At 38.7% G+C, this 24,922-nt stretch overlaps 1 protein-coding gene across 1 annotated transcript; it reads left to right on the top strand.

The window, feature by feature from the left end:
- The first annotated feature begins 309 nt into the window (after nt 1-309).
- Nucleotides 310-18,412, top strand: SAMM50 (SAMM50 sorting and assembly machinery component). The gene is made up of 15 exons (XM_050897999.1): nt 310-386; nt 2,747-2,857; nt 4,254-4,355; nt 5,105-5,192; nt 6,316-6,422; nt 8,389-8,519; nt 8,732-8,819; nt 9,376-9,504; nt 10,215-10,286; nt 11,423-11,509; nt 13,994-14,064; nt 14,856-14,923; nt 15,758-15,904; nt 16,814-16,955; nt 18,197-18,412. The coding sequence occupies exons 1-15, from the start codon at nt 366-368 to the stop codon at nt 18,240-18,242; spliced, it is 1,410 nt and encodes a 469-aa protein (XP_050753956.1). The 5' UTR covers nt 310-365; the 3' UTR covers nt 18,243-18,412.
- Nucleotides 18,413-24,922: the final 6,510 nt, after the last annotated feature.

Below are 24,922 nucleotides of genomic sequence, written 5' to 3'. Positions count from 1 at the left end.
TCTTGTTGCCTGTCGATCTTAGATGGGAGGCGTTTCGCTTCGATCACGCACCTCCAAGAGGCAGCAGTGGCAAAGCTTTAGCGTGCTGCTGTAAGGGGGTACGCGTGAAAACTATATTTTTTTTTTAGGCAGTAATTTTTTCCCCAAAGCGCCCCGTTCCCTTGTTCCTGGCTGCGCACGCGCGCTTCCCGGGAGGAAGCATCCGGCGGAGGGCAAGCTTCACCCCGCCTCTTCCCGCTCCTCCGCCCAATGGGAGCCGGGGCGGGGCTGCCTGTCATGGCCGCGCCCGTGCTGCGGCCTTGAGCGCTAGCGGCCCCCGGCCCGCACGGCTCCGCTGCCCCCGGCCGCCGCCGCCCCTTGCCGCCATGGGCACCGTGCACGCACGGGTAAGCGCCGCGCCGCGGGGTAGCGGGAAGGGGCCCGCCGGAGGGTGGTCCAGCGGCCGCGGCCGGCGCTCGCCCCCGCCCCGGGCCTGGCCCGAAGGTCGCCGAGGGGGGAGCACGGCCGTGCTCCCCCTCGGCGACCTTCGGGCCAGGCCCGGGGCGGGGGCGAGCGCCGGCCGCCCTCCTCCGCCGGGTACAGCGCGGCTCGCCGGGGCTGGGACCGGGATCACGATCGGGCCGCCCTGCCTTGCCGTGCCCCGCCTTGCCTGAGGGGCTTCACGCAGGCCTGGGCGGCGGCACCCCGGGGCTCCGTGCCCAGCGCCGCCGAGGGCAGCCGGGTCGGTAACTACCGTCCTGCCAGGGGCGTGCGCGGGGCCCGGCTGGTGGCAGGCGGAGGAGTAGGGGTAGGAGAACGGCGGCCCGGCCCGGCCGGCCTCCGCCGCCGCCGTCCCGGTGCTCGGAGGTGCCTTGCCTTCCCTTCCCGGTGTTTTCCTTCCTCCTTGGGGGCGGTCGGGGTTGACATTGCCGCGGGGGGCTGGCAAGAGCCACACTACGTAAATGGCAACAGAAAAAAACCCAAACGGACCCCCCCGCCCCAAATCCCAAACCACGAAGCAAAGAGAAACTGCCCCACAACTGCAGCTGGCGCGGTGAGAGGTGGAGGTTGTAGGTTTGCACTTCCCCAGGAAACAGCAGCATTGCTTAAAGAGATCCCTTGTGTCTCTCGGGCCTGAAGCGCCTGGAGATCTTCATGAACAGACACATAAATCTCCAAATCCATATACCATTGCTTAAAGAAGGAGCGTAAGGATTTAAGTGTTTGTTGTGTTAGGATGAGAAGTAGTGGTTATAATGGCAACAGGAAAAAGAGCGTCTTAACCATCAGAAAATAATTTTAAAGAATAACGATATGTATGCTGTGAAATACTTTAGGAAGGCAATAAATTCTCCATGCCTTGAGGCTTCATTAGAAAAGCATCTCTCAGGATATTCTAGATAAGCAGCCCACTCTTGAGCAGTCTGCTTTATGGAAAAGTGTAAGAGCCATGCGAGACAGGTTATGAGAAAGTCAAGCTATGAAATTATCAGTGTAATGTAGAAAAAGTCGGTGGTGCTGTTGACTGTAAAGCAAAGGAATCACAGAGCAAATGTTAAGTCCATTTGGTGAAAGACCTTGTGAATTTGGCTTAAATTACTTTCCCCTTAAAGCAACCACGGGGAGCCTGCATTGGGCTGTTTAAAACTGTAATGTAGATAATTCAGGTATGATCAATGAGTGACTGACTTATTTGCGGGCTAAGAATGGTCTGGACAATTCCTCAAGATCCCAGGTAGAATACTTCTTTTCTGTGAGCCTGTTGAAAACCAGCAGGCTTTTACATAGTGTTTAATTAGACCGAGGAACAGCTGCAGGGGGCTGTTAAGGCTCCAGAGTATCTAATTACCATGACTAATTTAATTTCTGTTTCAAATTTTTTTCTTGTATTCTTGGTTTTGTATCCATCTGTAGTATAAACTGATACACAATATTGTGTGGATGCAGAGTGTTTCATGCTTGCCTGAAAATTATTGGGAGTGAGAGAGGATTCTGTCTTCATTTAACTTGATTCTGATACGTAACAGCAATTTACTATTCCAGCAAAACAGCTATCCTTAAATAATGCAGCAAGTACTGTATTAGTGACTTAAGACTAAAAGTAGATTTACTGAGTTATCCAATCCTGACCTCTGCTTTTGCAGGTAACCCTCTGTTCACTCATGCTTGAATCTGTTATCTTCTGATAAGTCTTATTTTAGGACTCTTTCAGGTATAGTAAATAAAGCCATGCTGTGCTGGAAACCATTGTGATGAAAATGTTCACCTCTGATGGATAGGGCCTGAGGTTCTTGAGCATTACTTGGAAGGTTACTTTTAAAAGAAATATTAAAATATAAAAGCATATAAATATATACAAAACAAAGTAACATGCTGAGAACACCCTTTTTTTGTTTTTATTGTTCAACATTCACACTTCTCTCCCAAAAACCCAAACTAAGTAGTGACACCCTGATTTTTTAGATTTTTTTAAAGAAGGTAGAATTCATCTTTAATACAGGAAGCATGCTTAAAAATAAGGTTGTTTTTGGAAAAGTGCAGCATAATTTTGAGAAATCATTCAACATGGAAGCTATTAAAAATTTCAGCAAGCAGGTAGGTAACAAGTGTGCTGGTAATTCCCCTCATTTTAGTTCTTCTCTTTTGCTTTTTTCCCCTTAGGATCTGATGAGCACAGTGTCAAGAACCACAGGTTTTTTCCTTTGCAAAAGGCATAAATCACAAATCTGCATACCATATTAAATGCAGTTTTCTTTTATGCTTTCAGAGTTTGGAGCCTCTTCCAATGAGTGGGCCAGACTTTGGTGCCTTGGGAGAGGAAGCTGAACTGGTTGAAGTTGAACCTGAGGCCAAGCAGGAAATTCTTGAAAACAAAGATGTAAGTACCTGAACAACATCCTGAATTTTTTCTGAAGAGAAATATCTTGGCAACTTTGCTTGCTTGTTTTTCCTAAGGGAACTTTCTAAACTGTGGTTTGAGATGTGAAGGAATTAAATTTAGTACTGTGAATTTAATCTGATTCTGCCTAGTTTCAGGTCTTTTCTTCCCTACCACAGGAGCTGTTATTAAAATTCAGCTTTGAGCTAATAGACCTGTTTCCAGATGCTGCTTCCCCCGCTCTCTCATAAGAGATCACTGCTTCTGCAGCACTGCTTAGGAGCAAACCGAGCAACTGTCCTTAATCTGCTAGAGTGCAGTATTAGCCAGGTTAGGGTAAAGTGCCACCACGTGAATTATGTTACTAAGGGAAATACTAACTTCAGCAGAGGATGGTAACTTTTTTTTTTTTTAAATATTTCGCATGTACAAGCATGTCTGTCTTGGCCCATGATATGTTTAGCCGTGCTAGAGGGGTGAGATATCATGAATTATCTTAGTTTTTGTTAAAATTTTCCTTTTCCTTATGCTATTCAGAGTCATCCTCACTAGAAGCTTGGTAATAACATTTGTTTTTTATTTAATTCATTATGCATATATTCTGATAGGTTTTTTAAGCAATTTGCAGTAATGCTAGGTTGCTCTTATTCTGCTATTTTATTATATATGAATACATGAAGCATTTGCAGATTTTTTTTTTTTGACACTTACCCCTAAAATTATAATACACTGAAAAGGTTGGAAAAATAAGGGAAACGCAATCACTGTAGTCCATTTGTACAAGCTAACCTGGAGTGTGTTGTGATTTTTAAGATAAAATTATCTCAGATGATTATATAACAAGGTGAATGATTTTAAGAAAATATAAAACCTCATAATGCTAGTGATCTTAATATGCATTTTAAACTACAATGCTCCTGTGGTAGTAATAATCTTAATAGCTAGAGTTTAAATATTTCTGGCTTGTAGGTTTGTTTGTTTTTTCTTTTAACTCTTTGCTTATGTGTAGCTGATGCAAGAAATAACTAACTACGACTAACTACATGTTTTGTCTTACATGTCTTAATATCTCAGTGTGATTTCTGTAGTGACTTATTTGTCCATACAACACTTACGACTAAAATCCCAGCAGCTACAGTCTGTTACTGTCTCTTCTGCTACAACCAGTATTAGCTTTGGTATTAGAATTCTTTTTTCTTTAATTATCATGTTAAGGGAACAACTTTCCAGAATTGTAGATAGCACTGATTTCTGATAATGTAGGTTAGCAGTAATTAGCCTAGGACTCTTCAGGCTTTTTCACTTGGAGAACAATATTTTTTTCTGCATTGGTGATTTTGGTCCTCATTATTAGATGCAAATTCAGTATTTGGGTTTAAACATCTGTTCTGTTTAGGTGGTGGTTCAGCATGTGCACTTTGAGGGACTTGGAAGGACCAAAGATGACATTATCATGTATGAAATCTCTGATGTTTTCAAGGCTAAAAATCTCATTGATGTAAGTACTGTAATGAATATCAGACCTACTGTTTAAAAATTCAGGTTACGATTTTCTCTCTTTTTCCTGCTTTGGGCTACTCCCTTCAGACATGGGGCAACTTTGTCAAGTTCTGTGATGATTCTGATCTTGTGATATGGAAGCCAAACTTAAATATGAAATACTGGCAGATACTGTATTTTCTGATGTATTCAGCTCAAAGATGTTGTGAGATGGCAAATTACTAACTGTGTAGGTGACACTTTCAGTTAATTTGCTTAAGATAAATTATTGGATCTCAGCACAGATAACTGAAGCCAGTCTCCACAGTGGATCAAAGTGTGAGTTAGGCTGTATGTCCTTGCACTTTTAGGTGGTGGTTCCTTCTGGAGTACGACTGGCAGTTAGACCTGTAAATTGGTCTAAATTTAAACAGATTAGGGTGATTGAGTTTTTTTGCGAAAAGCATGAGCCCTATGAATAGGTGTATAAGTTTTAAGTACTGAAGCGTGTTTGAATAATAGGTTTAAGTATGATAACAATTAGGATGCAAACTAACAGAAGGTAGGAATTGAGCCAGATGCTCTGGGTTTAATTTATTTCTTTACAGTTCAAGTGTTAAAGTGGTCGTGATCTGTTTTGAAGGCACACATATGTGTCTTTGTATACAAAATCTGTGAATATTGTATGACTTTGCTGCATTTTAACTATTTTGTCCTAGTTACTTTTTGATAACCTGAAAGACTTGAGCTACTTATCTCATCCTGTAGGTGATGAGAAAATCGCATGAAGCTCGTGAAAAGTTGCTTCGTCTAGGAATCTTCAGACAGGTAGAGGTTCTGATTGATACCTGTCAAGGTATGTATTGCCTCATTAATCCCACCTTTTTCCTCATACACACATAGACACATGCATACCTGTAATGTATATTTCCCTGTGTAATAGGTTGGACATTTTTTGTGTATATAACTTTCTCATGTACCTTTATATATTTTAGATGTACATGTAGGTGTGCTATATATATGAACGTATGTGTCTACATCCATTATCCTTATGAAAAAGATGTATTTGCACGTGTCTGTATATATGTGTATGTGTATATAAATATTACTTGTATACATGCAAAAATGAGTGAATTTCCAGCACTAAAATAGTTACAGTACACAACCCTTAATCCAAAGTTTCAGAGGAACACTTGAGGAAAAGCTTGAAAATGTGTCCTGTATTTCCATGTATTACACATCACATAACTGACATTATATCAGCACATCCTTGGTGCTTAAGGAAATACTAGTAATTGTATCAGTGCTTGCGATTAAAAATTGGCTTATAGTATGTATGGGGCAGCTGAATGTACGCAGGTTTCGCAGTAAGGCTCAGTTGGCATTCCCGGGCTTGTGGTTGCTTTTCAAACCCGTTGCTGTTCTCTTCAGCAGAGGAAAGCTGTGTTATCGAGAAGGAAACACAGTGCAGTCCCGCAGGTTGCTGGCGATGGGATGCTGTCCCATTTGCTTCAAGCAGAATTAGGTACCCTTGACAGCTGTGTTTTGGAACAGCTGCTGTAGCCAGAGCCCTGAGGGAACTGGGCTGTTTCTGTTGTTCAGCACTTACCTGCAGAGTGCTGGGAGCTGTGCCCTTGTGATGGTGTCCTTCTTGCCGTGTCTGGACCACTTTAATTTCTGTTTATTCTGATGTGAGAATTTGTGTACATCTTTGTTTTTAGTGGGTAGGTAACAAACAAATGTTACTATTTCATAATTAAAGTAACATGTTGATGATTAAAGCCAGTCATGCTATGATTGAACCAATTCTGCACTCATATCCAAAGGACATCTTTTTCTCAAGCCATTTTTCTTTGTAATGTAGACTTTTATTATCATTTAATTCAACCAATTTTCAAATAATTCAAGTCATCTTCTGTCTGTGTTTTTTTTAAATAGCTCTTTAGAGATAACATACATTTGTTTGTTTGTTTATGTAGGAGATGATGCCCTTCCAAATGGTTTAGATGTAATCTTTGAGGTAACAGAATTGAGAAGACTAACTGGAAGCTATAATACTATGGTTGGCAACAATGAAGGCAGTATGGTATGGATTATTTCAAATAATTATTAATTCCTTTTGGTATTCCTCTTACTTTCATGTTTCAGACCTAGTAAGGAATTTGGTGAGGACTTGATCCAAGCCAAATTATTTTCTTGATCCAGCTTTACTAAGGCTTTGCCAGACCTTTGTCTGTAATGAGTCTTTGTATTAGTCAGGCTTTCATTCAGCAAAAGCCTATTTTGAGCTAGGGAAGAATGCTGTAGCTTCCAACTCAGTATGTTAATTTTTTAATTCTTAAAATTACTTAAATTATTTCTTGATAATATTTGAGGTGCTTTATCTACTGGAAAGATTAGTAAGGAGTTTGGCATTTAGTTTCTATGAGATCTGTTTAAAGTGTTTTTCTTCTCAGTCGAAATGCTTTATGTTTGACTTAGAAATTGTTTGTGGTTTTCACTATTTTAGCCCAGTACCAGTTATTCTGGGCTGCAAAATGCAAGGTTTTCCAGAACCATACAAACTGTGGAACTTGTTTCCATTTGATTCAGTTAAGGATGCATCAGATTAAAATGTTGTGTGAAAAATATTTACCAATTGACAGAAAAAGTGACAGCTGTACTGTTGTTCTGTTAATGTCCTTTTAACAGAAGTGCTAGTGTAAGTAGATTGTGCTTTCAGGTGCTCATTCCTGCACCCATTCTGCCTTCTCATGTGCACAGTGCAGCTGTGCCTGGGGCTGGTAGATAAGCCAGATCAAGGGACTCATCCTTTTCTTCTTAGGGGTATTTTTAACCTGGATAAGATACTGCATGACTCAGGTGATGGTGTTTTGCAAGTGCAGAGAGAATAGGAACTCAGTGAGTTGAGAGCTGCTTATGCAGGTCCGCTGCTGAGAGCAATGTCCAGGGTGTCGTGACCTGAATGAAACCAGTGGGGAATCCTGCCTGTTGGTTCTAGTGCATTTGAAAACAGTCTGAAAGCTATTGTGGTTTCTCTTTTTGTACTCGGCCTCCCCCTCTATTTGATTTTAATTTGTTACAGAGAAGTAAAACGTTTGAATGATATAAAAGCATGACTCGTATACACTGGTATTGGCAGCAGAGAGTATGCTTCCTTAAGAGTTAAATAGATTTGACATTTATTCTAATCCCCTAAATTCATCTGAAGCCTATAGATCTATTATTTCATACTAATAGCCCTTTGGATTAGTGGCTTCTGGTTAGTTGGATAGTTGCATAATAGCCATCATCACAAAGTTCAGGTGACTGATTTGCTTCCAATAGCTGTGACAGGCAATCAGGATTTGGTAGCTTTTTTACATTCTTTTAAAATAGAACACACAACAGTAGAACAGTCCTGGTAGTGTCTGTGCTTGGAAGAAATCTGCTCCATCCTTTCTGCCAAAGGGCCAAGAGCTGCCAAAGGGATACAAGGAATTTGTGTCAGAACAGGCAAAAGTGTTTAACTAGTTTCTGGAGAATTGTAATGGTATGTTGTACTGCCGTCAGGACTGGTTGCAAAAGCACCTTGTTATTCAAAACAAAAATACAGGAGAGTGACTCTGTATTGATAATTTTCCATTGGCTTGTTGCTGTGGTTCCGATGAACCCTACCTGACAAGTAGTTTTCCTGATGATCAGCTAGAAAGTCTGCAGTTGCAGAGCAGCTGCTTATTGTGCCAAAGACTTATTCTCCTGGGCTTTGAGACTGGCTGGGAGGTTTTGCTTGAAATAATAGCAGTACTGATGATACAGTGAGAATGCAGATTAAGTCAGCAGCTACTGGACAGCAATAAAAATTGGATGATTAACTGTAAGTTTGTGCTATTGTGATGGCTTTTGCTGCCAGTGCAAAGAGAAACCTAACTTAAAAGAAAAACACAGTCAGTTACAACTGTTTTTAATGTCTTCGTTTCTCATTCTCATGGTAGATATGCTTGTCTTTGGCCTACAATTAAGATGCAAGACAGCAAACTGTATGAAATGTGGGGGTTTTTTATTTTCTGTAGGTACTTGGGCTCAAGTTCCCAAATCTCTTTGGACGTGCAGAAAAGGTAACCTTCCAGTTCTCCTACGGAACAAAGGAAACTTCATATGGCCTGTCATTCTTCAAACCACAGCCTGGAAACTTTGAAAGAAAGTAGGGGATGCATTTTTGAGTACTTCTTTTTTTAGCTAAGGAATATAAAACAATTAATAAGATCTTTCATTGAGTAATAATTAAATTTATTCCTTTGCTGAGGGTCTGTTAATAATGTAGCAGAGCTGGTTTCTTAAGTTTTTGTGATAATTTAAAACTCCACCTACTTAAATAGTTTCACTTTCAAACCTACCAGTAATGTTGTGTTTCAGTTTTTCAGTTAACCTGTATAAAGTAACTGGACAGTTCCCTTGGAGCTCTCTTCGTGAAACTGATAGAGGAATATCAACAGAATTTAATGTAAGTGTAGCACAAGCGTTTGTGGAACACATGCTTCATTTACACTTAATTCAGGTCACAGCTGGCTTTTGCAAGTATTTGGTTTACTTTTTTAGTGATTGAAACACTTGTGCACAGGGCTAACTTGTCATTACTTGAAAGAGGTCAACGATTTTAAAATGACAGAGGTAATATACCTTAGTCTTTTTGTTAGAATTCAGTCTTGTTTTGGCCATATAAAAATGCCAATGTGTTTTTCTCCAAATTTTTAATGTTTAAAGTATCATTTCAGAGAGGCAGCTGGTTGCCTAGCTGACTGTATCAGCCCAATTCAAGATATTTTTCATTTGGGATGGATTAAGTAGTGTGCACCTACTTGGAGAAACTCTCTTGGCTGGAGCAGAATTAGCATCACTCTGAAATGAAAAAGGGTTTCTCTCTGATCCAAGAAGTTTGGAAAGGAAAAGCATAGACTCATGTATAAAAAAACTTTAGAGAGAAAGAATTTTCAGGGAAATGCTTATTTTAATTTTCTGGCAAAAATTTTTTCATGTCTTACTCAATTGTGTATTTGTAGTTTCCAATCTGGAAGACCAATCACACGCTGAAGTGGGAGGGTGTGTGGAGAGAGCTTGGCTGCCTTGCTAGAACAGCATCCTTTTCTGTTCGAGAAGAAAGTGGACACTCTCTTAAATCTTCTCTCTCTGTAAGGCTTTTTCTTGATAATTTTTTAAAACACATTATTTTGAGTTATTTAATACTTATGAATGATACCAAAGGAGCTTTTTGTCTCAGTAGGTAGTGTGTTTTACTTCAAACATCTTTTGCTGTGTTTGGTCATTCACACAGAGTCATCCAGGAGGTCCAAAGAGAAAACGTATTTTCATAGTTGACTGTTGCATTTTGACTGTTGTGTAGGCTGGCTTGTTCTTTCTGCAGGGCCTCCCTCCGTGTCATCTGCCGCCTCTTTTTGCAGAATTGTCTTGTTTTGTAGAAGACAGGATCAGTAAATTTCCTCATCCTACAGTTGCTATGCCCTTTCTAAATAGTCTTTCCTATACCATTTTTTGGTCACTTGTCATCTTTAACTTGTAGCTTACAAATTGTAGGAGATAAACTATTTGCAGGTTACTGTCACAAAATCGGTGATTTACACTGGAGCATTGTTGCTGCTGTATTTCTGGTGTGTACCATGGCCAAAAGGTATAAATATATATATATTTGATGTGACTTCTAAAGTCAGAACTAAGTTAGTCTGTAGGTACATTGTTCCCAAATCCATGGAGCTACGCTAGCCTTAGCTGGAGCTGTGGCTGTCTTCCACTGTGTGCACAGTTTTTGAAGGAAAATAATAGTGTCACTCTGTGGTATTCAACAGATACGAGAACTTAAAAATAATTGTTTGATTCTTTTCAGCACGCTATGGTAATTGATTCCCGGAACTCTTCAATCTTGCCAAGACGAGGTGCTTTGCTAAAAATTAATCAGGTAGTATTAAATCACTTATACTATTACTGGGTTTTATCTGTAAATGTGTTTGAGTAAGTCTTAATTTATCTAATTGATGTTCATGTTAAAAATGTCTAAAGTTAGAAATCAGTCGTAAATTGACTAGGAGACAGCGATGGTCAGTATTTACTTTTTATCTTTATAGCATGTGCCTTTTAAAATCATGGAACCTTTTTTATGGTGGCAAATTTTCATTTGTATACCATTGTCAAACAGCACAGCCATTTTATCTTGCCATTAGCATTAAATTATTTATTAGCTGAGATACATTATCCCTGACAGTATTTACTCTACACTTTACAGTAGGTATTAGTCCTTGTTTTCTAACACTGTAATGTAAGACTACCAGACTGTGATCCTGTTGCTACTTACAAAGTTTGTCTTAGAATTAAAAATGAAAGACTGGGTGAAAATAACTCTCAAAGGCATACACATGTATCATTTTGGCATAGAAAATGGTTTTCACTCTTGTTACGTTCAGAACTTTTAGAAAAGCTGGCTTTTCTGCTGTATGGGTTAATACTTCAGAAGCATTAAGTTCTGCAATGCTTTAGAAGCAGATTGCTTTGAAGTGTCATTGGAACTAGAAGTGCTAGTGTTCCTGTAAGCAGCCGTGAACTATTCTGTTTCTGAGTGAGATGGGTGGTTATAATTCAGGGTTTAGTTAACATATCATTTGTTAGATGCTGCCTCTAACACTGATTCAGTCACTTCACTTGTTATCTTCAACTAGCACTGGTGTAATGCAACTGGCTCTCTGGTTCTTCAGCTCTGCTTTAGTACATATGAAATCTTCTCAGGTCTAGGTAAATACAGTAAGAGTTTTGATTTTGGGTGCTGAATTTTCCAGCTCCATTCTATTTTGCTGTCATTTACAAAATGGCTTAGAAAGCAATACCTTGGTTTAATATTTGCAGGAGAAAATTGCAGTTCATTGTTCTGAGGGTCATGCATGTTTTTTCACTGGTCCAAAATTCAGTTGTCTCTCCATACCAGTGTGTATCTATATTTCTTGTACAGAAAACACTGCTTATGCTGATGCAGACATGATGAACTTTTAGGGGGAAGAAACATGTAAAATCCGTTACAACTTTCATAAACTTATGTCTTTGCAGGAGCTGGCTGGCTATACAGGTGGAGATGTGAGCTTTCTAAAAGAGGATTTTGAATTTCAGTTGAATAAGCAACTTATCTGGGATTCGGTAATTTTTTTAAAGATAATTTAGTAATTGATCTGAGTTAACAAATGAGGTTATTGAATATATGTCATGATGATTTTTCATGATGGATTAGAAAAAGATCATGGAAGTGAAAGATGGATGGTGTAGATATCTTGATTTGGTTTTTTGAAAGTGAAATATTCTTTATTTTTAACCTGACGTTCCTGCACTGCATAGTCACTTGAGAAGTGGGCATTTTGGAAAGAATGACTTGTTTGACAGTTAACCATATGAACTATTTTCATTTCAGAAGTAATGTTGGGCACGTCTGTTCTTTGTGATCTTTCTTAAGAGTGATTTTTCAAAAACTTACTACAGCCTTTGTTCTGTCTCTTTCACCCGGTTATCAATATTCTGACTAATCTTGGTTTAGTTTTCTTTTGTCATTGTAAATTATGAATATATGACTACTGATTTTGGTATCATAGCATGTAATTATTTCTTCTTTGTAAGATTATTGGGCAAGAATGGAAAGGCTTATTTCACTACATTAATCTTGCACTACAACATTTTTAACTTCATATTTGTGCACAATGAATGATTTAAGTTCCAGTAAGAAAGACATGTGGTAGCGTGAGAAGTTTATATGAGACCCCAGTCTGCCACCCTGTAGACAGAGCACATCACAGATTTTATGGTGTGGTGTCTACATTAGTACTTTGGTTTGGAGTCACTGTGTGGTTTTGAAGCAAATTTCTGCATCATCATCACTTAGAAGTCTTGATTTGGTTGGCAGAGCAGTCTTGTGTATACCAACTAGATTTCCTTCAGAGGAAATGACACTGGATAACTCCATTCCAAGTTCATGTTTAATGTACTCCACCTTCTTATGAGAACATAGAGGTCTTAAGTTTCAGGCACCTTTAACAGGATGGAGCTAGTATTAGGTGGAAATAGGTGTTTTTCTGCTTAGTGAAATAATTTAACTATATACTAGAAATATTTCTGTATTTAGAAAGAAGTTCTTTATCACATGGAGGTAGTGCAGTAAGTTCTTGTCTCTTAGCTGAATGGGGAATTAAACAGCAACTTCTATTAATGAAGATTTAAAAATCAGAGGTTACAATAATTTGCATCCCAACATACTAAAAAACCAAACCCAAAACAAAACAAAAAAGCATTGAGAAGATCTCTGCATCTTGAAAGCTTTTTAAGAAGCATTGGAATAATGAAGAAATTCTAGGAGACTGGAAGAATGTTAGCGTTATGCCAACAGTACAACTGAAAAACTCCAAGCTACTTCTGTAGTGCAGATACTAATGAACTGATGCTATAAGGATCTGTCAGTCTGCTGTGTCCTGCTTTTGTTCTGAGGTGACTCAGTGCAATGAAGTTCTTGAGTTAGACCAATGAGGCCAACACAGAAGGGCATTTTAAGGCTATTTGCTATCCCCTTTTCTTATTACATCATTATATTTGCACTTTCCATGTGGTGGAAGAAAAGGCATTGCCTGATGAGTGCACTTCTAATCATCTTACGTTTATTTGCTGACCTTCAGCTGAGAAAGACAACGTATTCTATGAAGTAATTTAATGGCTTCGTGGCTACGCAAAGAGGACTTTGCTCTTTCCCATGACTGCTAATACACCTACATTGTGAATGAAAGTGAAGCATATCTCATCACGTAGCGTACATAATTCTATGTCACCCATTGTTCATGAGTGTGGACTTGTGTGCAACTGGCTTTTGCATATGCCGTGTGTTGTGTAACCAGATACGCGTGTACTGCCTGATGAGTTCACATTGATAATGGCAGGGGAGGCATCTGGGGACTTTCAGGGCAGAAGGTAGCAGGAGTGTGTTCTAAAATTAGAGACGTTATCCAGCACTTTTGGCTTAGGTATTGACAACAGATCTCACCATCTGGCAGTAGTACTTCTACTTGGTACACAGGCAGCAAGCAAATGATTAAATGTATTTATTATAGTGATTTGGTTCCCAAGAATTACTGTACAGATAAGCAGTAATGCTGTATGTGTATTTGATGTCAATATAGTGAATTGCAGAAGGTGGCTTTATTTAATTATAAGGCTTATTTACAGACAGGTAATAATTGTACATTTTTGGTAGCTATTTGCTGGACTTAGCCTCCTATGGGTTTAAAATTGCCAGGAGTAATTCATGTCAGCGGTGTTATCTTATTTCAAGACATGAAAATTCATAAGCAAATAGGAGCTAGATGAGTGTTCGCTTTAGCTATTGTGAAAGTAGCACTTGGTTCAAATGTGCTGTATTGACTTTTTCAAGATGTAGCACTGCATAAAAGAAAGAGGGCAGCAATGATCAAGAGTTTCCTGAAAATACCATTACTGATGATGTGATATCCATGCATACACTGTGATCATCTGTAACTTTCTGTCAGACTAATGGGAGCTCTGCCTGTTACTGAGCGATGAAATTTTACTAATACTGTTTTTAGGGAAATTAAGTAATACATATTAATAAACTTATTTTTCTCTCCAAAGGTTTTTTCAGCATCACTTTGGGGTGGAATGCTAGTACCTATTGGAGACAAGCCATCCAGTATAGCTGATAGGCAAGTTTTTTAAATATTTCTTAATTTTTTTCAGTCAACCCAGGTAATGTATAAAGAAAACTTTATAGCAGAAGAGAGAAGCAGTAGTAGTTCTGGTTCTGAGGAGAATAAAATTAGTTTTAGGAGAATAAAGTTAGCTTTAATTGCATGTTAGTACTCAAGCCATGTCTTCTGTTTTGATTTTTGTATTGGGGTAGTATAAATTTATAATTTGCTATGTAGTAGCTCTGTCTGCCAATATTTATGGTTGCAAAATGGTATTTACCATCTGCAAAATTTTGTATCAGGCATAGGTAACACTGTAGGTATTTTTAGAAGTAAGGCCATATTGTAACTATGTTGGCTTTTTAGACAATTTTGCCCTCTAACACCTGTGTTTAAAGATCGCTAGCAGAAACCATTTAGACTTAAGTTTATTTACAGTAAATACTAAGTGTCAACTTCACATGTGGTAGATCTCAACTGCAGTATTTCGATCAAAATTATTACAACAGACAGAATCAGACTGTATTCTGATTCTTCTCCAGTGCTGGGGATCCTTCTGTTTTGATCTTCGTAAGTGATGGAAGACTGATTTTTATTTTTAATACTTCTATTTATTTTGAATTTTTTGCCATATGCGTCAGGATTTAGATTTAGATACAATTTCTTGTATTTCTTTAAATACACTTTACTAAACCTGTTACGAAGTTACCTGTAACTCTGAAAAGCAATGTTAGCAGTATGGCTAGGTATTTTCAAATACATCCTTTCAAGTGAAGCATTAAATTAAATATGACTGTATTCACTAGGTTTTACCTTGGTGGACCAACAAGCGTGCGTGGATTCAGTATGTACAGCATTGGACCCCAGAGTGAAGGTCTGAAACTTTTAAATCTCACTCCTCTGACAATGCTGTAAATATTAGTGTGTAACAAAGAGTCAGATTCTGTCCTTAAGCTTTGTATAGCTTAAAAATAATTGCACTCATTCTGCACTTTGAATCTGAGAAGTGTTATGTCTTTGATTTGTCATTATGTATTAGTTCACAATGGAATAAAGCCCGGTAGTTCTTAGTTAAGCCATAAGCTAATTTTGTAAACCAAGTGTGTGTTCAGACTTGCATACTTCCAGTATGTCACTTTAATTAGTAAGCACCTTCAAGCTGAAAGAGTTCCCAAAAGATGGTTATAACAACAGTCACATTAAATCTCTGTTTGATACAGCATATGTGCAGCTAGCTTAGGGGAAAGGTAATCTGATCAACAAAGGTGTTTTGAGAGCCAGGAGCTTCCTCAGTTCATTCCTTACTCTGCTGCTGACTTGCTGTTATCAGTGGATTCAGTATTCAGTATATTTTAAAGCTAATTGTTTAATTGTATCAATTTCCCATTTTTAAAACTAAAGCAAGTATTTCAGAGGTGTTCAGGAAGTAGTCTCTGATGAACCACAAGTAGGTGTATGCCTCAGGCTGTTCTGGTGAGGGAATGAAGAAAAAGGCACTTCACTTGGCAGGTTTAAAGAATCGTGTAAGTGCTGATTTTTTTACTTGATAGTGGTGAGGTTGGAGAGAGCTAGAAGCAAGTGGCAAGAGTTGTAAAGGGTAGAAGTGCAATGTAAAACAACTTAAGGATGTGTTCTTGTACCTTTAACAACTGGTTCTTTTAATATATTCCACAGTAAATGCTTTTATTCCAACATTTTACTTAAACAGGTGATTACTTGGGAGGAGAAGCCTACTGGGCTGGAGGCTTGCATCTATACACCCCTCTCCCTTTCCGGCCAGGCCGGGGAGGGTTTGGAGACCTTTTCCGAACACATTTCTTCCTTAACGCTGGAAACCTCTGCAATCTTAACTATGGTAAGACTCAGTAGAATTGTATATAACAAAACCTGCTTCTGTCTATATATAAAAGCAAAAAGGAGAGCTGTTCTTTGTCTATTTACTCAGAAGCAGTTTGTTTACTGCGTATATTTTGGTGCCTGTCAAAAAGCTGCTGCTATTAACTTGTATAACTGACAGATTGCCAGTAATTTTTTTAGCTCTCTACATAAATTCTAGTACAACTTGTAGGAAAGAGAGCTAGGATGGTAACAGTAGTATCTGTGAATTGGGGGTGTTCGCAGACTGGTGTGGTAATTGATTAACACCTCCTATCTTCCACCATTCTGAAGGGAGGTTGGAAGATGATGTTTTAGTTGGATTCTAATGTTTACTGGGATGAACTAAATAAAAGGTGGTGATATTAGAGTGTAGATGAGGGTATGGTAGCTGATGTGACTTTTTTTTTTTCTCTCCCATCCCCAACTTTTTTCAAGATGTATTTCAGTGTATTAGTGTATGACTTTTCAATATCATTTCAATCAGTTTTGGGATATAGTGATATTTGATGTCTGCCTCACTTGATGGAAGAGGGGCGGCATCCATATGGGAAGGAGACACTTGATGCACAATTGAAAAGCAGATTAATCAACTTTAAAACTAATAGAGACCCACTAAAGACATTTAAGTCTTTAGTACTCGTTTCCAGATTCATGCAAGTAGGTACCCTGTGGTGGGAAATGAAGATCAACGAGCAATCCAACTAAAATCATAGTAGTTTTGAGTCCAAGAGACTTGGCATTTCTGGGAGTTGTGGGTAGTAAATAAATTTTGAATCTGAAGGAGGTGCTCCTAAGTAGTCTGTCTTCTAGCTCTGAAAATCCAGTTAGCCTTAGACCACCTTGACAGTCTACTTTGATTCTTGTTCTCCTGCTCTTTTGCTTTCAGGTGATGGTCCCAGAGCTCACCTGCAGAAGCTGGCAGAGTATATCCGATGGTCTTACGGTGCCGGAATAGTGCTCCGACTTGGAAACATTGCTAGATTAGAACTTAACTACTGTTTCCCCATGGGAGTACAGTCTGGTGACAGGTTTGTTTTTTACACCAATTTCTGTAGTACTAACTGGTTTTAAAAGTTACTGCACTTCAATCTGGTTTTGTCAGAGAGAATTGCTGCCTGTTAATTTTGTTTATTCTATGCCAGTTTAGAGATTTTTCAGCACTTGATGCTCTTCTTTCAGCTCACTATATTCATGTTGGTTCCACAGTACTTCTTGGTTTAAGACTTTGTTTCTCAAGTTTCAAAGTTCATTGAACTTGACATCAGCTGTTGAAATGTATGAATAGCTGTGTAGCAGGTTTTATTTCTTTAGGGGAAATGATCACTCAAACAGCTCATGGGATTTTCTTAAGCCTTCCAAAAACAAATGATTGGATAAATACTGAGTTTAATGTCTTTGCTTGAAAAATGGAAACAAGTTTAACTATAGATAAAGAGAAAGGGAGAACAAATTAATTTGTTAGCAACCAATTATCCTACATCAAGCAAATACTATAGTACACAATAAAAAAGCTTCAGGGCGTGTTGTGGTTTAGGCCCAGCCGGCAACTAAGCACCACGTGGCTGCTCGCTCATTCCTCCCCTCCCCGCCCCGGTGGGATGGGGAGGAGAATCGGAAGAAAAAGTTAAAAACTCATGGGTTGAGATAAGGACAGTTTAATAGGACAACACAAGGAGAGAAGAAATACTACTACTACTACTACTACTAAAAGAATATACGAAGCAAGTGATGCAGAATGCAGTTGCTCACCACCTGGAACCTGATGCCTGGCCCGTTCCCGAGCAGTGATCCCTCCTCCCTCCCTGGCCAGCTCCCCCAGTTTATATACTGAGCATGAGGTCATATGGTATCAAATATCCCCTTGGCTAGTTTGGGTCAGCTGTCCTGGCTGTGTCCCCTCCCAGCTTCTTGTGAGAATTAACTCTATCCCAGCCAAACCCAGGACAGGGGGCCTGTTCTTGCCTGTGAATATGTGTGAGATACTCTGTATTTCGTACAGGAGTTGGATTATGTTCCTACTTGTCATTCATGTGAAATGTGAATGAATAATAGCAATTTGAAAATTATGGGCTTTATTTTGCAAATGTAGATACTCCATATGGATGACAGATTGGCAAAGCATTTATTTTAAAAAGCCGGTCAGCTAAAATTTGAATTGTAACTTTCCAAAGATTGAAAACCTTGGGAATTTGGGGATAGGGAGAATTGATTTTAATTTCATCAGTACCTTATATATCACTTACGTTGTTTATTATTTGTTTCTTTTCAGGATATGTGATGGTGTTCAGTTTGGAGCAGGAATCAGATTTCTATAATACAGAAATGTTTTACATCAGTATATGAAATTGTGCTCTGTAATTGAAATCAAGGCTATAATATAGCTTGATATGGTCTAACTTTTTTCTTGAAATACAGATACACATCTGAGTGATTTACCTCTCAGACTCCACAAGAAACTACATTAAAGAATTATGCTCTAAAGGTTCTTTGTACCTCTGATTCTTATCAAACATGGGAGAGTGTTTGTAGGATTCTAGCTATTTTAACTTACAGCTTTTAGTTACTAGTTGTTATGAGTTGTGTCAGAAATTGGCTCTTGGATACAGTTCACATGATTATAGTTGTCATTGGCCTGCACAGCCTTCACTCTGCCAACCACAAGCCTCACAAGTGTTGGGATGACCGAGTGTGGGTATGGCTGGAGTGGAAATTAATGGGGAACAGTTTTTTTCCATCATCAACTTCTGTGAGCAAACAACCCTGAAAAAATTCTGTTATGCATCAAAAATTATTTTATACAAATAATGGTTGTAAGTGAACCAAAATGTTCTGATTTGAATATATTTCACTATTGTAAATCATCTATATTTAAATGCCTCCTACAGTCTGAATTGCATACTGTAAAAATTCAAGTCAGCTGTCTAGCACAGTAAATGCTAAAATTCAAGAATAACTTTGAAAGGTTCAGGATTCTCAACTCTGAGGTGGTTTTGAGTGTTCTAATGCTCTCAGCAAAGCCATTGATTTAGGTCTTGCAAACACATCATTTTGTAGCAGTTGCAAAAAGGGATGTCTAGACGTGATCATGTGATACTACCTTGTTTGCTCTTGTGTGAGAGGCATGCCTCTCTACTGACTTCTTTAGATGCTAATTTCACTTAAAAGTGATCTCCTGCTTTATCACTTGGCATATATTCCAGTTTTTGTAAGGTTGGACTAATTCACTAGTTTAGTCCTAACAACTCATCTTTGAAGATAGTTACATATTAATTTTTTTTATATGTATCAATCCTGAGTTGTCATCCTAAGAGAATCTGAACCTAGAATCTGCTTTCTTTGCATCTAAATTTACATTTTTTTGTTATTAATTGTTGGCAAATGCAAAATCATAATACAAAGAAGATTCTGGGAGAGTAGAACAGAAATACACAAGCTATTATACTCCTGATTTCTTCTACTCAGCTAAAGACACAGGTTTGGACATACTGGCATGCTGCTTGACTTTGCTGAATGCTGCCAGGACTGCCATGAAATCTTGTTCCCAGTCAAGTTAGCACTGAGACTTCACTCTCTTTAAAGAGACCACAGTTTTATACATTGCTTTAGCATTGGTATATGTTGCTGTTGCTGTAATACAGTAACTGAATCTGTTTGTGCTGATAACTCACTTTCTAAAATATGAAGGCTAGAAACTGGTCTGCCTAGTTTTGCAGAGCTCCACTTGACTAAACATCCTTCCCTTCTCATAAAGTTGCAGCAACAGGCTCACAGATGTTCAAAACAGAAAATTGTGTGAATGACAGAAGTCAGGTCTATTTCAAATACCAAAATTTAATATAAAAAACTTTTTTCAGTGTGTGTATCTAACAGCTACTGTAGCAAATACATATTTAACAAAGCATTTCTGATGATTTTTTGTTGTTATGAGATAAAATATGACACTATGTTAAGAATGTCAGCAAATGTTACTAGTTTTTCTCCAGCACTATCTACATTTTGACATATAAAAATATTTTTAATGGGAATGTTTAGATACCAAAATACTGTTAGGATTTTCTCCTAGGAGTTCAAAGTTTATTTTGGTCCTTTTGATAAAATTAGATGTATTCTGTTGCCTTAAGAACTCTTTTTTTGTGCACATTGTTTGTTACTAAAGGCTGCTCAAGTGTAGTACTTTAATATTACATGAGAGCACCCTAAGCGAGTATCAGCTGGCCATTTTAGAGGGCATAGTAGTCTTCCTGAGTTGAGCAGGCCTACAGAAATAGCCTCAGCCTCAGTCTGCACACTAAGAAGCAGCTAGTCCACGATTAAGTTTTGACAGAGCTGCTGTGATCTATATGAGAAACAAGGGATGAATGGGGGAAACTGCTGAAGGCTGATGAGGCCTTTCAAGCACATCTGCTGACAGACCACGCTGTACCGCACACCATAGAATTGTCCAGTAAGAATAAAGGCAGAAAAATCATGTTACGTGAGCCTTTACCTGGGTCACTGTTTCCCTACCTGTATTGCACTACATCGAAAGATAACATTTTCTTACAGCATATAACAAGTGCACAAAAGCTATCACGGTATATAAAGTAGTCCTGTATTCCTCTGGAAGCAACATCTGGATTACGTGGTTACTTCTATAGAATATTGATATGATTAAAATATTCCCATTTAAAATTTGTTGCAGAGGCTCTAATAATTAGGATGGATAAGACAGAAATCTGAATCCCACTAGAAGCTGCTGCAGTGCTAAGCAGACTCGGTGGTAGAACAGCTCTGCACAGATCTCAAGCAATTCTCCTCTTGGCTGATTGCCTTTCTGGCCAGAGTGTATCTGTGAAAGGATAAAAGGTGTAAGGATGGCCTGCAGTCATAGCTGTGATTCAAAAGCATGGTATTTGCTTAAATGGATGGTTTTGGATATCACTTTACCTATTGAGTAGTCAAGATGCTCTTGCTTTTATGGCCATGCCCACTGTTAGGGACAGTGAGATGGTGATAAATGCCTCCAAATGGTACACCTGAAACAACCGCCCACGTGCTTGTGGGCTCTTTAGTTTTATGTGAACAGTGCTGAGGTTGCAGATAGCATCTGAAGCACAGAGTTTGTTCAGCTGTGTTGTTACCTTACTGCTTACAGTCCTTTCCAGGGGCTAAAGGAGGCCTGGGGAGGAGAGGAGGGCTTTTTGCGACAAGGGCTGTACAGTCTCATTGCTGTATTGGGCGCACCTCTGAGCCAGTGAGAAGGCGGCAGTAATGTGTCAGAAGTAGGGCTAGTGTTTGCATCACCAGCTGTAAGACAGTGGTTTCTTGGAGCTGTTCCAAGAAAAACATTGAAAACGCTCTTTATATTTGGGAGATCTGGTGGTACTAGGTACTGCTCATGAGTAAGCTGCTAGGGACCTTTGGGGGAAGATGGAAGAGGTAATTAGGAGGTTGTTAGAATGTAGGGGGCGGGTTTGCTGTCATATTGTTAAGAGCATAACTGTATTTGCTTTAAAAATATAAGCTTTAAAAATAAAATATGACGCTGACCTCTATAATATGGAAACGTGCTTCAACACAAGTACGTTTGCTGTTGCTCTGTGCCTTTTTTAGTACAGGTCTGTACTTGCTGCCAATGGAAATCTCTGCAGAGATGTAGCAACTCATGTTTGATACTTGCCGCCTTTCCAAATACCCGTTGTTTTTGTCGCGCATCTGTGTAGAAGTTGCTGTCCATGTCATGCCCTTTGAGGGAAGCATGCAGAATCTTCCTCTCCCGTATGCAATAAAACGTACAGGCCCACAGAAAAGTGAGTGGGGATGAGGTTGGCTCTCCCTTCTCTGGGGTGCGTGAGCAGTTACTCAAATAAGAAAGTATAAATTTTTACTGTGATGTTACAGGGTGGGGGGGGAACCTTACTCCTTCGTGGGAATATTAAGGAGTTGGTCAGATGTCTGGGAGATTATCCTGAACTTTGTATGGGATAACGTAAGAAAACCATCCTAAAATTACAGAATTTGAGTGTATCGGATTGTAGGTTTTTTCTACCATTCTTGTCTTGTCTTTAAAAGGGCTGGAGCCTGGCAGCCACAGCGGTAGCAATCGTTTTCAGGAAGATTTTTACACAGCTTCCCTACCTTGGAAAGGTTTTCGAAATAGCGTAATTGAATGTATGTTTTATGACAGCAGTGCTAAATTGCTATTAGCAACTGCAGTGCTCTTGGATGATTTTAACTTAATTGGGATGAGACTTGATGCTGGACGTATTCTGTGCAAGTCAGAGCATTTGGCTTTCTTCCGTTGTTAAGCAAAAAATGCAACCCGGTCTGCACCTGGTAGAGCTATTGTCTGCATGGAATAAATGGTCTTTTTAAAAGTTTTTCAGTTAAATAGAATACATAATAGAAATTATTCTGAAACAAATCAGTAGCATCAGTTGAGTGGTACATTTCTGCCTCAGTATTAAATAAGTAATGTTATTTAAAAAAAAAAAACCAAAACCCAACCCTCCCCAAACCACATTTTCACTCATTTGGTAGACCAAGAAGAAAAATTAACTATAACTGTCTTGTGTCTATAAGGTATCTATCATCTTAGAAAAATCAGTAAAGGTATTATAATAGAACAAGACTGTATGTAATGATTTTCTAGTTTAAAAAGTGGGTTGTTTTGCTTTGCTTCAATACATGAAGAACTATGAGATACCATATGTTCAATGTCAGCATATTTTGTGATACATCTACTTACAGTAATCTCATGTAGTCTAAAATTTTGAATACAGTATAAAATGCTATAAGGCTATGGTAGAGGAAACAGAAAACCTCTACAAAAAAGAAGGTGAGTAATGTTAAAATGAGCAAATGTGAATTCAGACTTTTAAATGTTCAGCTAAATATTAAAGCTAACAGTTCGGGGCTGAAATTAAAAACAGATTTCGAACTAGATTTAATCTTTCCAGTGTAATTCTCTATTTGTGAAAAGACATGTTTATACTCTGACAGATTTCTTAATGAATATACACTCAGAGGAATCTCATCCCTGATGAGAGGTGGGGTACCAGAGAGAACTTTCTGGGACGTAGAGTGCTGGTGTCTCATTCAGTATGGAAGGTTTAAACAAATAACGCAGCTGGCCGCCTTCATACTTGTCTTTAGACAGAATAATGGACTTCAAACTGAAGCCCATTCAACTCATGCAGCAGCAGCTGTGTCACTGTTAATGGCCATCAGCCAGTTAAGTTATTAAAGACTAACACACACTTGATGAAAAGTACTGATATAAACTCTTCATTTCCTATTTAGAAGAGCACTGTTTGTTTGAACCACTGTGATGTGACTCAGAATGACTCCAGCTTTTGTTTTGGTTTTCTTGAAGTGTAATTTTACTTTCTTTTGCCATAGGCTCTCTCGTCTCAAACAACCTGGCCTCCTTTTACTTTGCAATAGGCTGACATACTTTTTCTACTTACGCTACAAATTTAAGCATTTCTTTATAAATACATAGGACATCAAAGTCAGAGGTAAATGGATCTCTCTGGTTTTATGTCGATTATTGAAAGATACTTGCTTGTAAGTGGTTACATTTTGAGAGCTGTACTTAATCGGTGAAGTTTCATATGCTGTTTGGACTGTGTGTGTATAGCTTGTGAACCAGTTTGTGTGCTTTCTTGCTTGAAGTTTGTACTCACAGATTTTCTGATTACAATTTCATAAAAACATTCAGGTATGGGAACCGATTGATTTTTATTTTTTTTCCCCCAGAGGCTGGATAAAATGCATTTTCCACACTGCCTTAAAGCTAAATGTAACCTAAGGCTTCAGTATGAATTTTATGAAATGAAACATCCACTCTGCCAGTCCTGCTGCAGATCAACAGTTACGTGTGCTTTAGTGTTACTAATGCTTGTCATATGGATTCAGGTTATTTTCGATGCATTGAAAATGAAGCTTGCATTTATAAAGTGTCTCGTTTGGCCTGTACCAGGAGAACGCAGTTGACTTCCTTGCTAATTATTCAACTTTGCAAAAATGTATAATAACCTTAAATGAAATGGGCAATTTAAGCAATGGATGTCTTTCTATGTACATCTTCAGCATAATTAAGGCTACTCAATTTTTTTAATTACCTTTTTTTTTCCCCTCTTATTTTCCTGAAGTATTGATTATAATGTTAACTTACAACGTAGAAAGAACTGCAGGGACTGTTCTCGCAATGTGTGCCTGGTCTTTGTCTTGGTGCATTTGCTGCATGGGAGTTAATTTTACCACCAGTGCTTGTATTGTACACACAAGTCTCATAGCTCATGTAAGTTCCACTCTGTGAAGATTTTGAGAGCATTCCTCCAAAAAGCTGGAGGAGCTGTATTTGTATTAAATTGTTTAAGAAATGATGCACTTTCAGCACTCGCAGTACCGGCACTACTGCTGTTAAACGCTGCAACAACACACGTGACTGGCGAACCTGGTACTGAAGGAGTGTGGCAGCTGTGTTTTTGGATATGTAGACACAGAACTGTGTGAAAAATGCATGTATTTATACCATATGTGAACCTGGATGGCAGACTGGGTGTGCATCTCATTAGCAACTCCAAGGGTTGAAATATTCACTAGAAAAATGTGTAATAGTTGAAGTGTAGGTATTTGAACAAAGTAGAATAGCTAAAGTTTTTGGTATGCTAATTCACTTTTTTCCACTAGCAAGAGCACAGGGAAGGACTTTCTCCTGCACAGGAAATCAACATAAAACATTCATTAGGTATAGCCTGAAACCTCAAAATCATTTAAGTGAGATGCAGATTTGTAACTGGTATTGATCCCAGCCTCAACAACTTCTCACTTAGAGTCTAAAAGCCTTTGCTATGGGCAACACACTGTTGTTTCAGGACATAGAATTTATTTGTTCTTCCAAAGAAGCACTATCAATCAAAAATAATCATCATCATTGCCTTTATGGGCAAACACAAGACAGGCTTATCTTGCTGTGAGGTTTAAAGATCAAGTATTTGCAGGAAGGAGG

Source organism: Gymnogyps californianus, chromosome 1, assembly GCF_018139145.2.
Source record: "Gymnogyps californianus isolate 813 chromosome 1, ASM1813914v2, whole genome shotgun sequence".
NCBI classification, from domain to species: domain Eukaryota; kingdom Metazoa; phylum Chordata; class Aves; order Accipitriformes; family Cathartidae; genus Gymnogyps; species Gymnogyps californianus.
Note: the sequence above shows the minus strand (reverse complement) of the source record. Positions and strands in the feature narration are given on the sequence as shown.

Excerpts from the sequence above, each read along its gene's own strand:
- SAMM50 (XM_050897999.1), top strand. The coding sequence starts at position 366 with ATGGGCACCGTGCACGCACGG. Across the intron at positions 8,820-9,375 it reads GAATATCAACAGAATTTAAT|TTTCCAATCTGGAAGACCAA; the intron begins GTAAGTGTAGCA and ends GTGTATTTGTAG. Across the intron at positions 16,956-18,196 it reads GGAGTACAGTCTGGTGACAG|GATATGTGATGGTGTTCAGT; the intron begins GTTTGTTTTTTA and ends GTTTCTTTTCAG.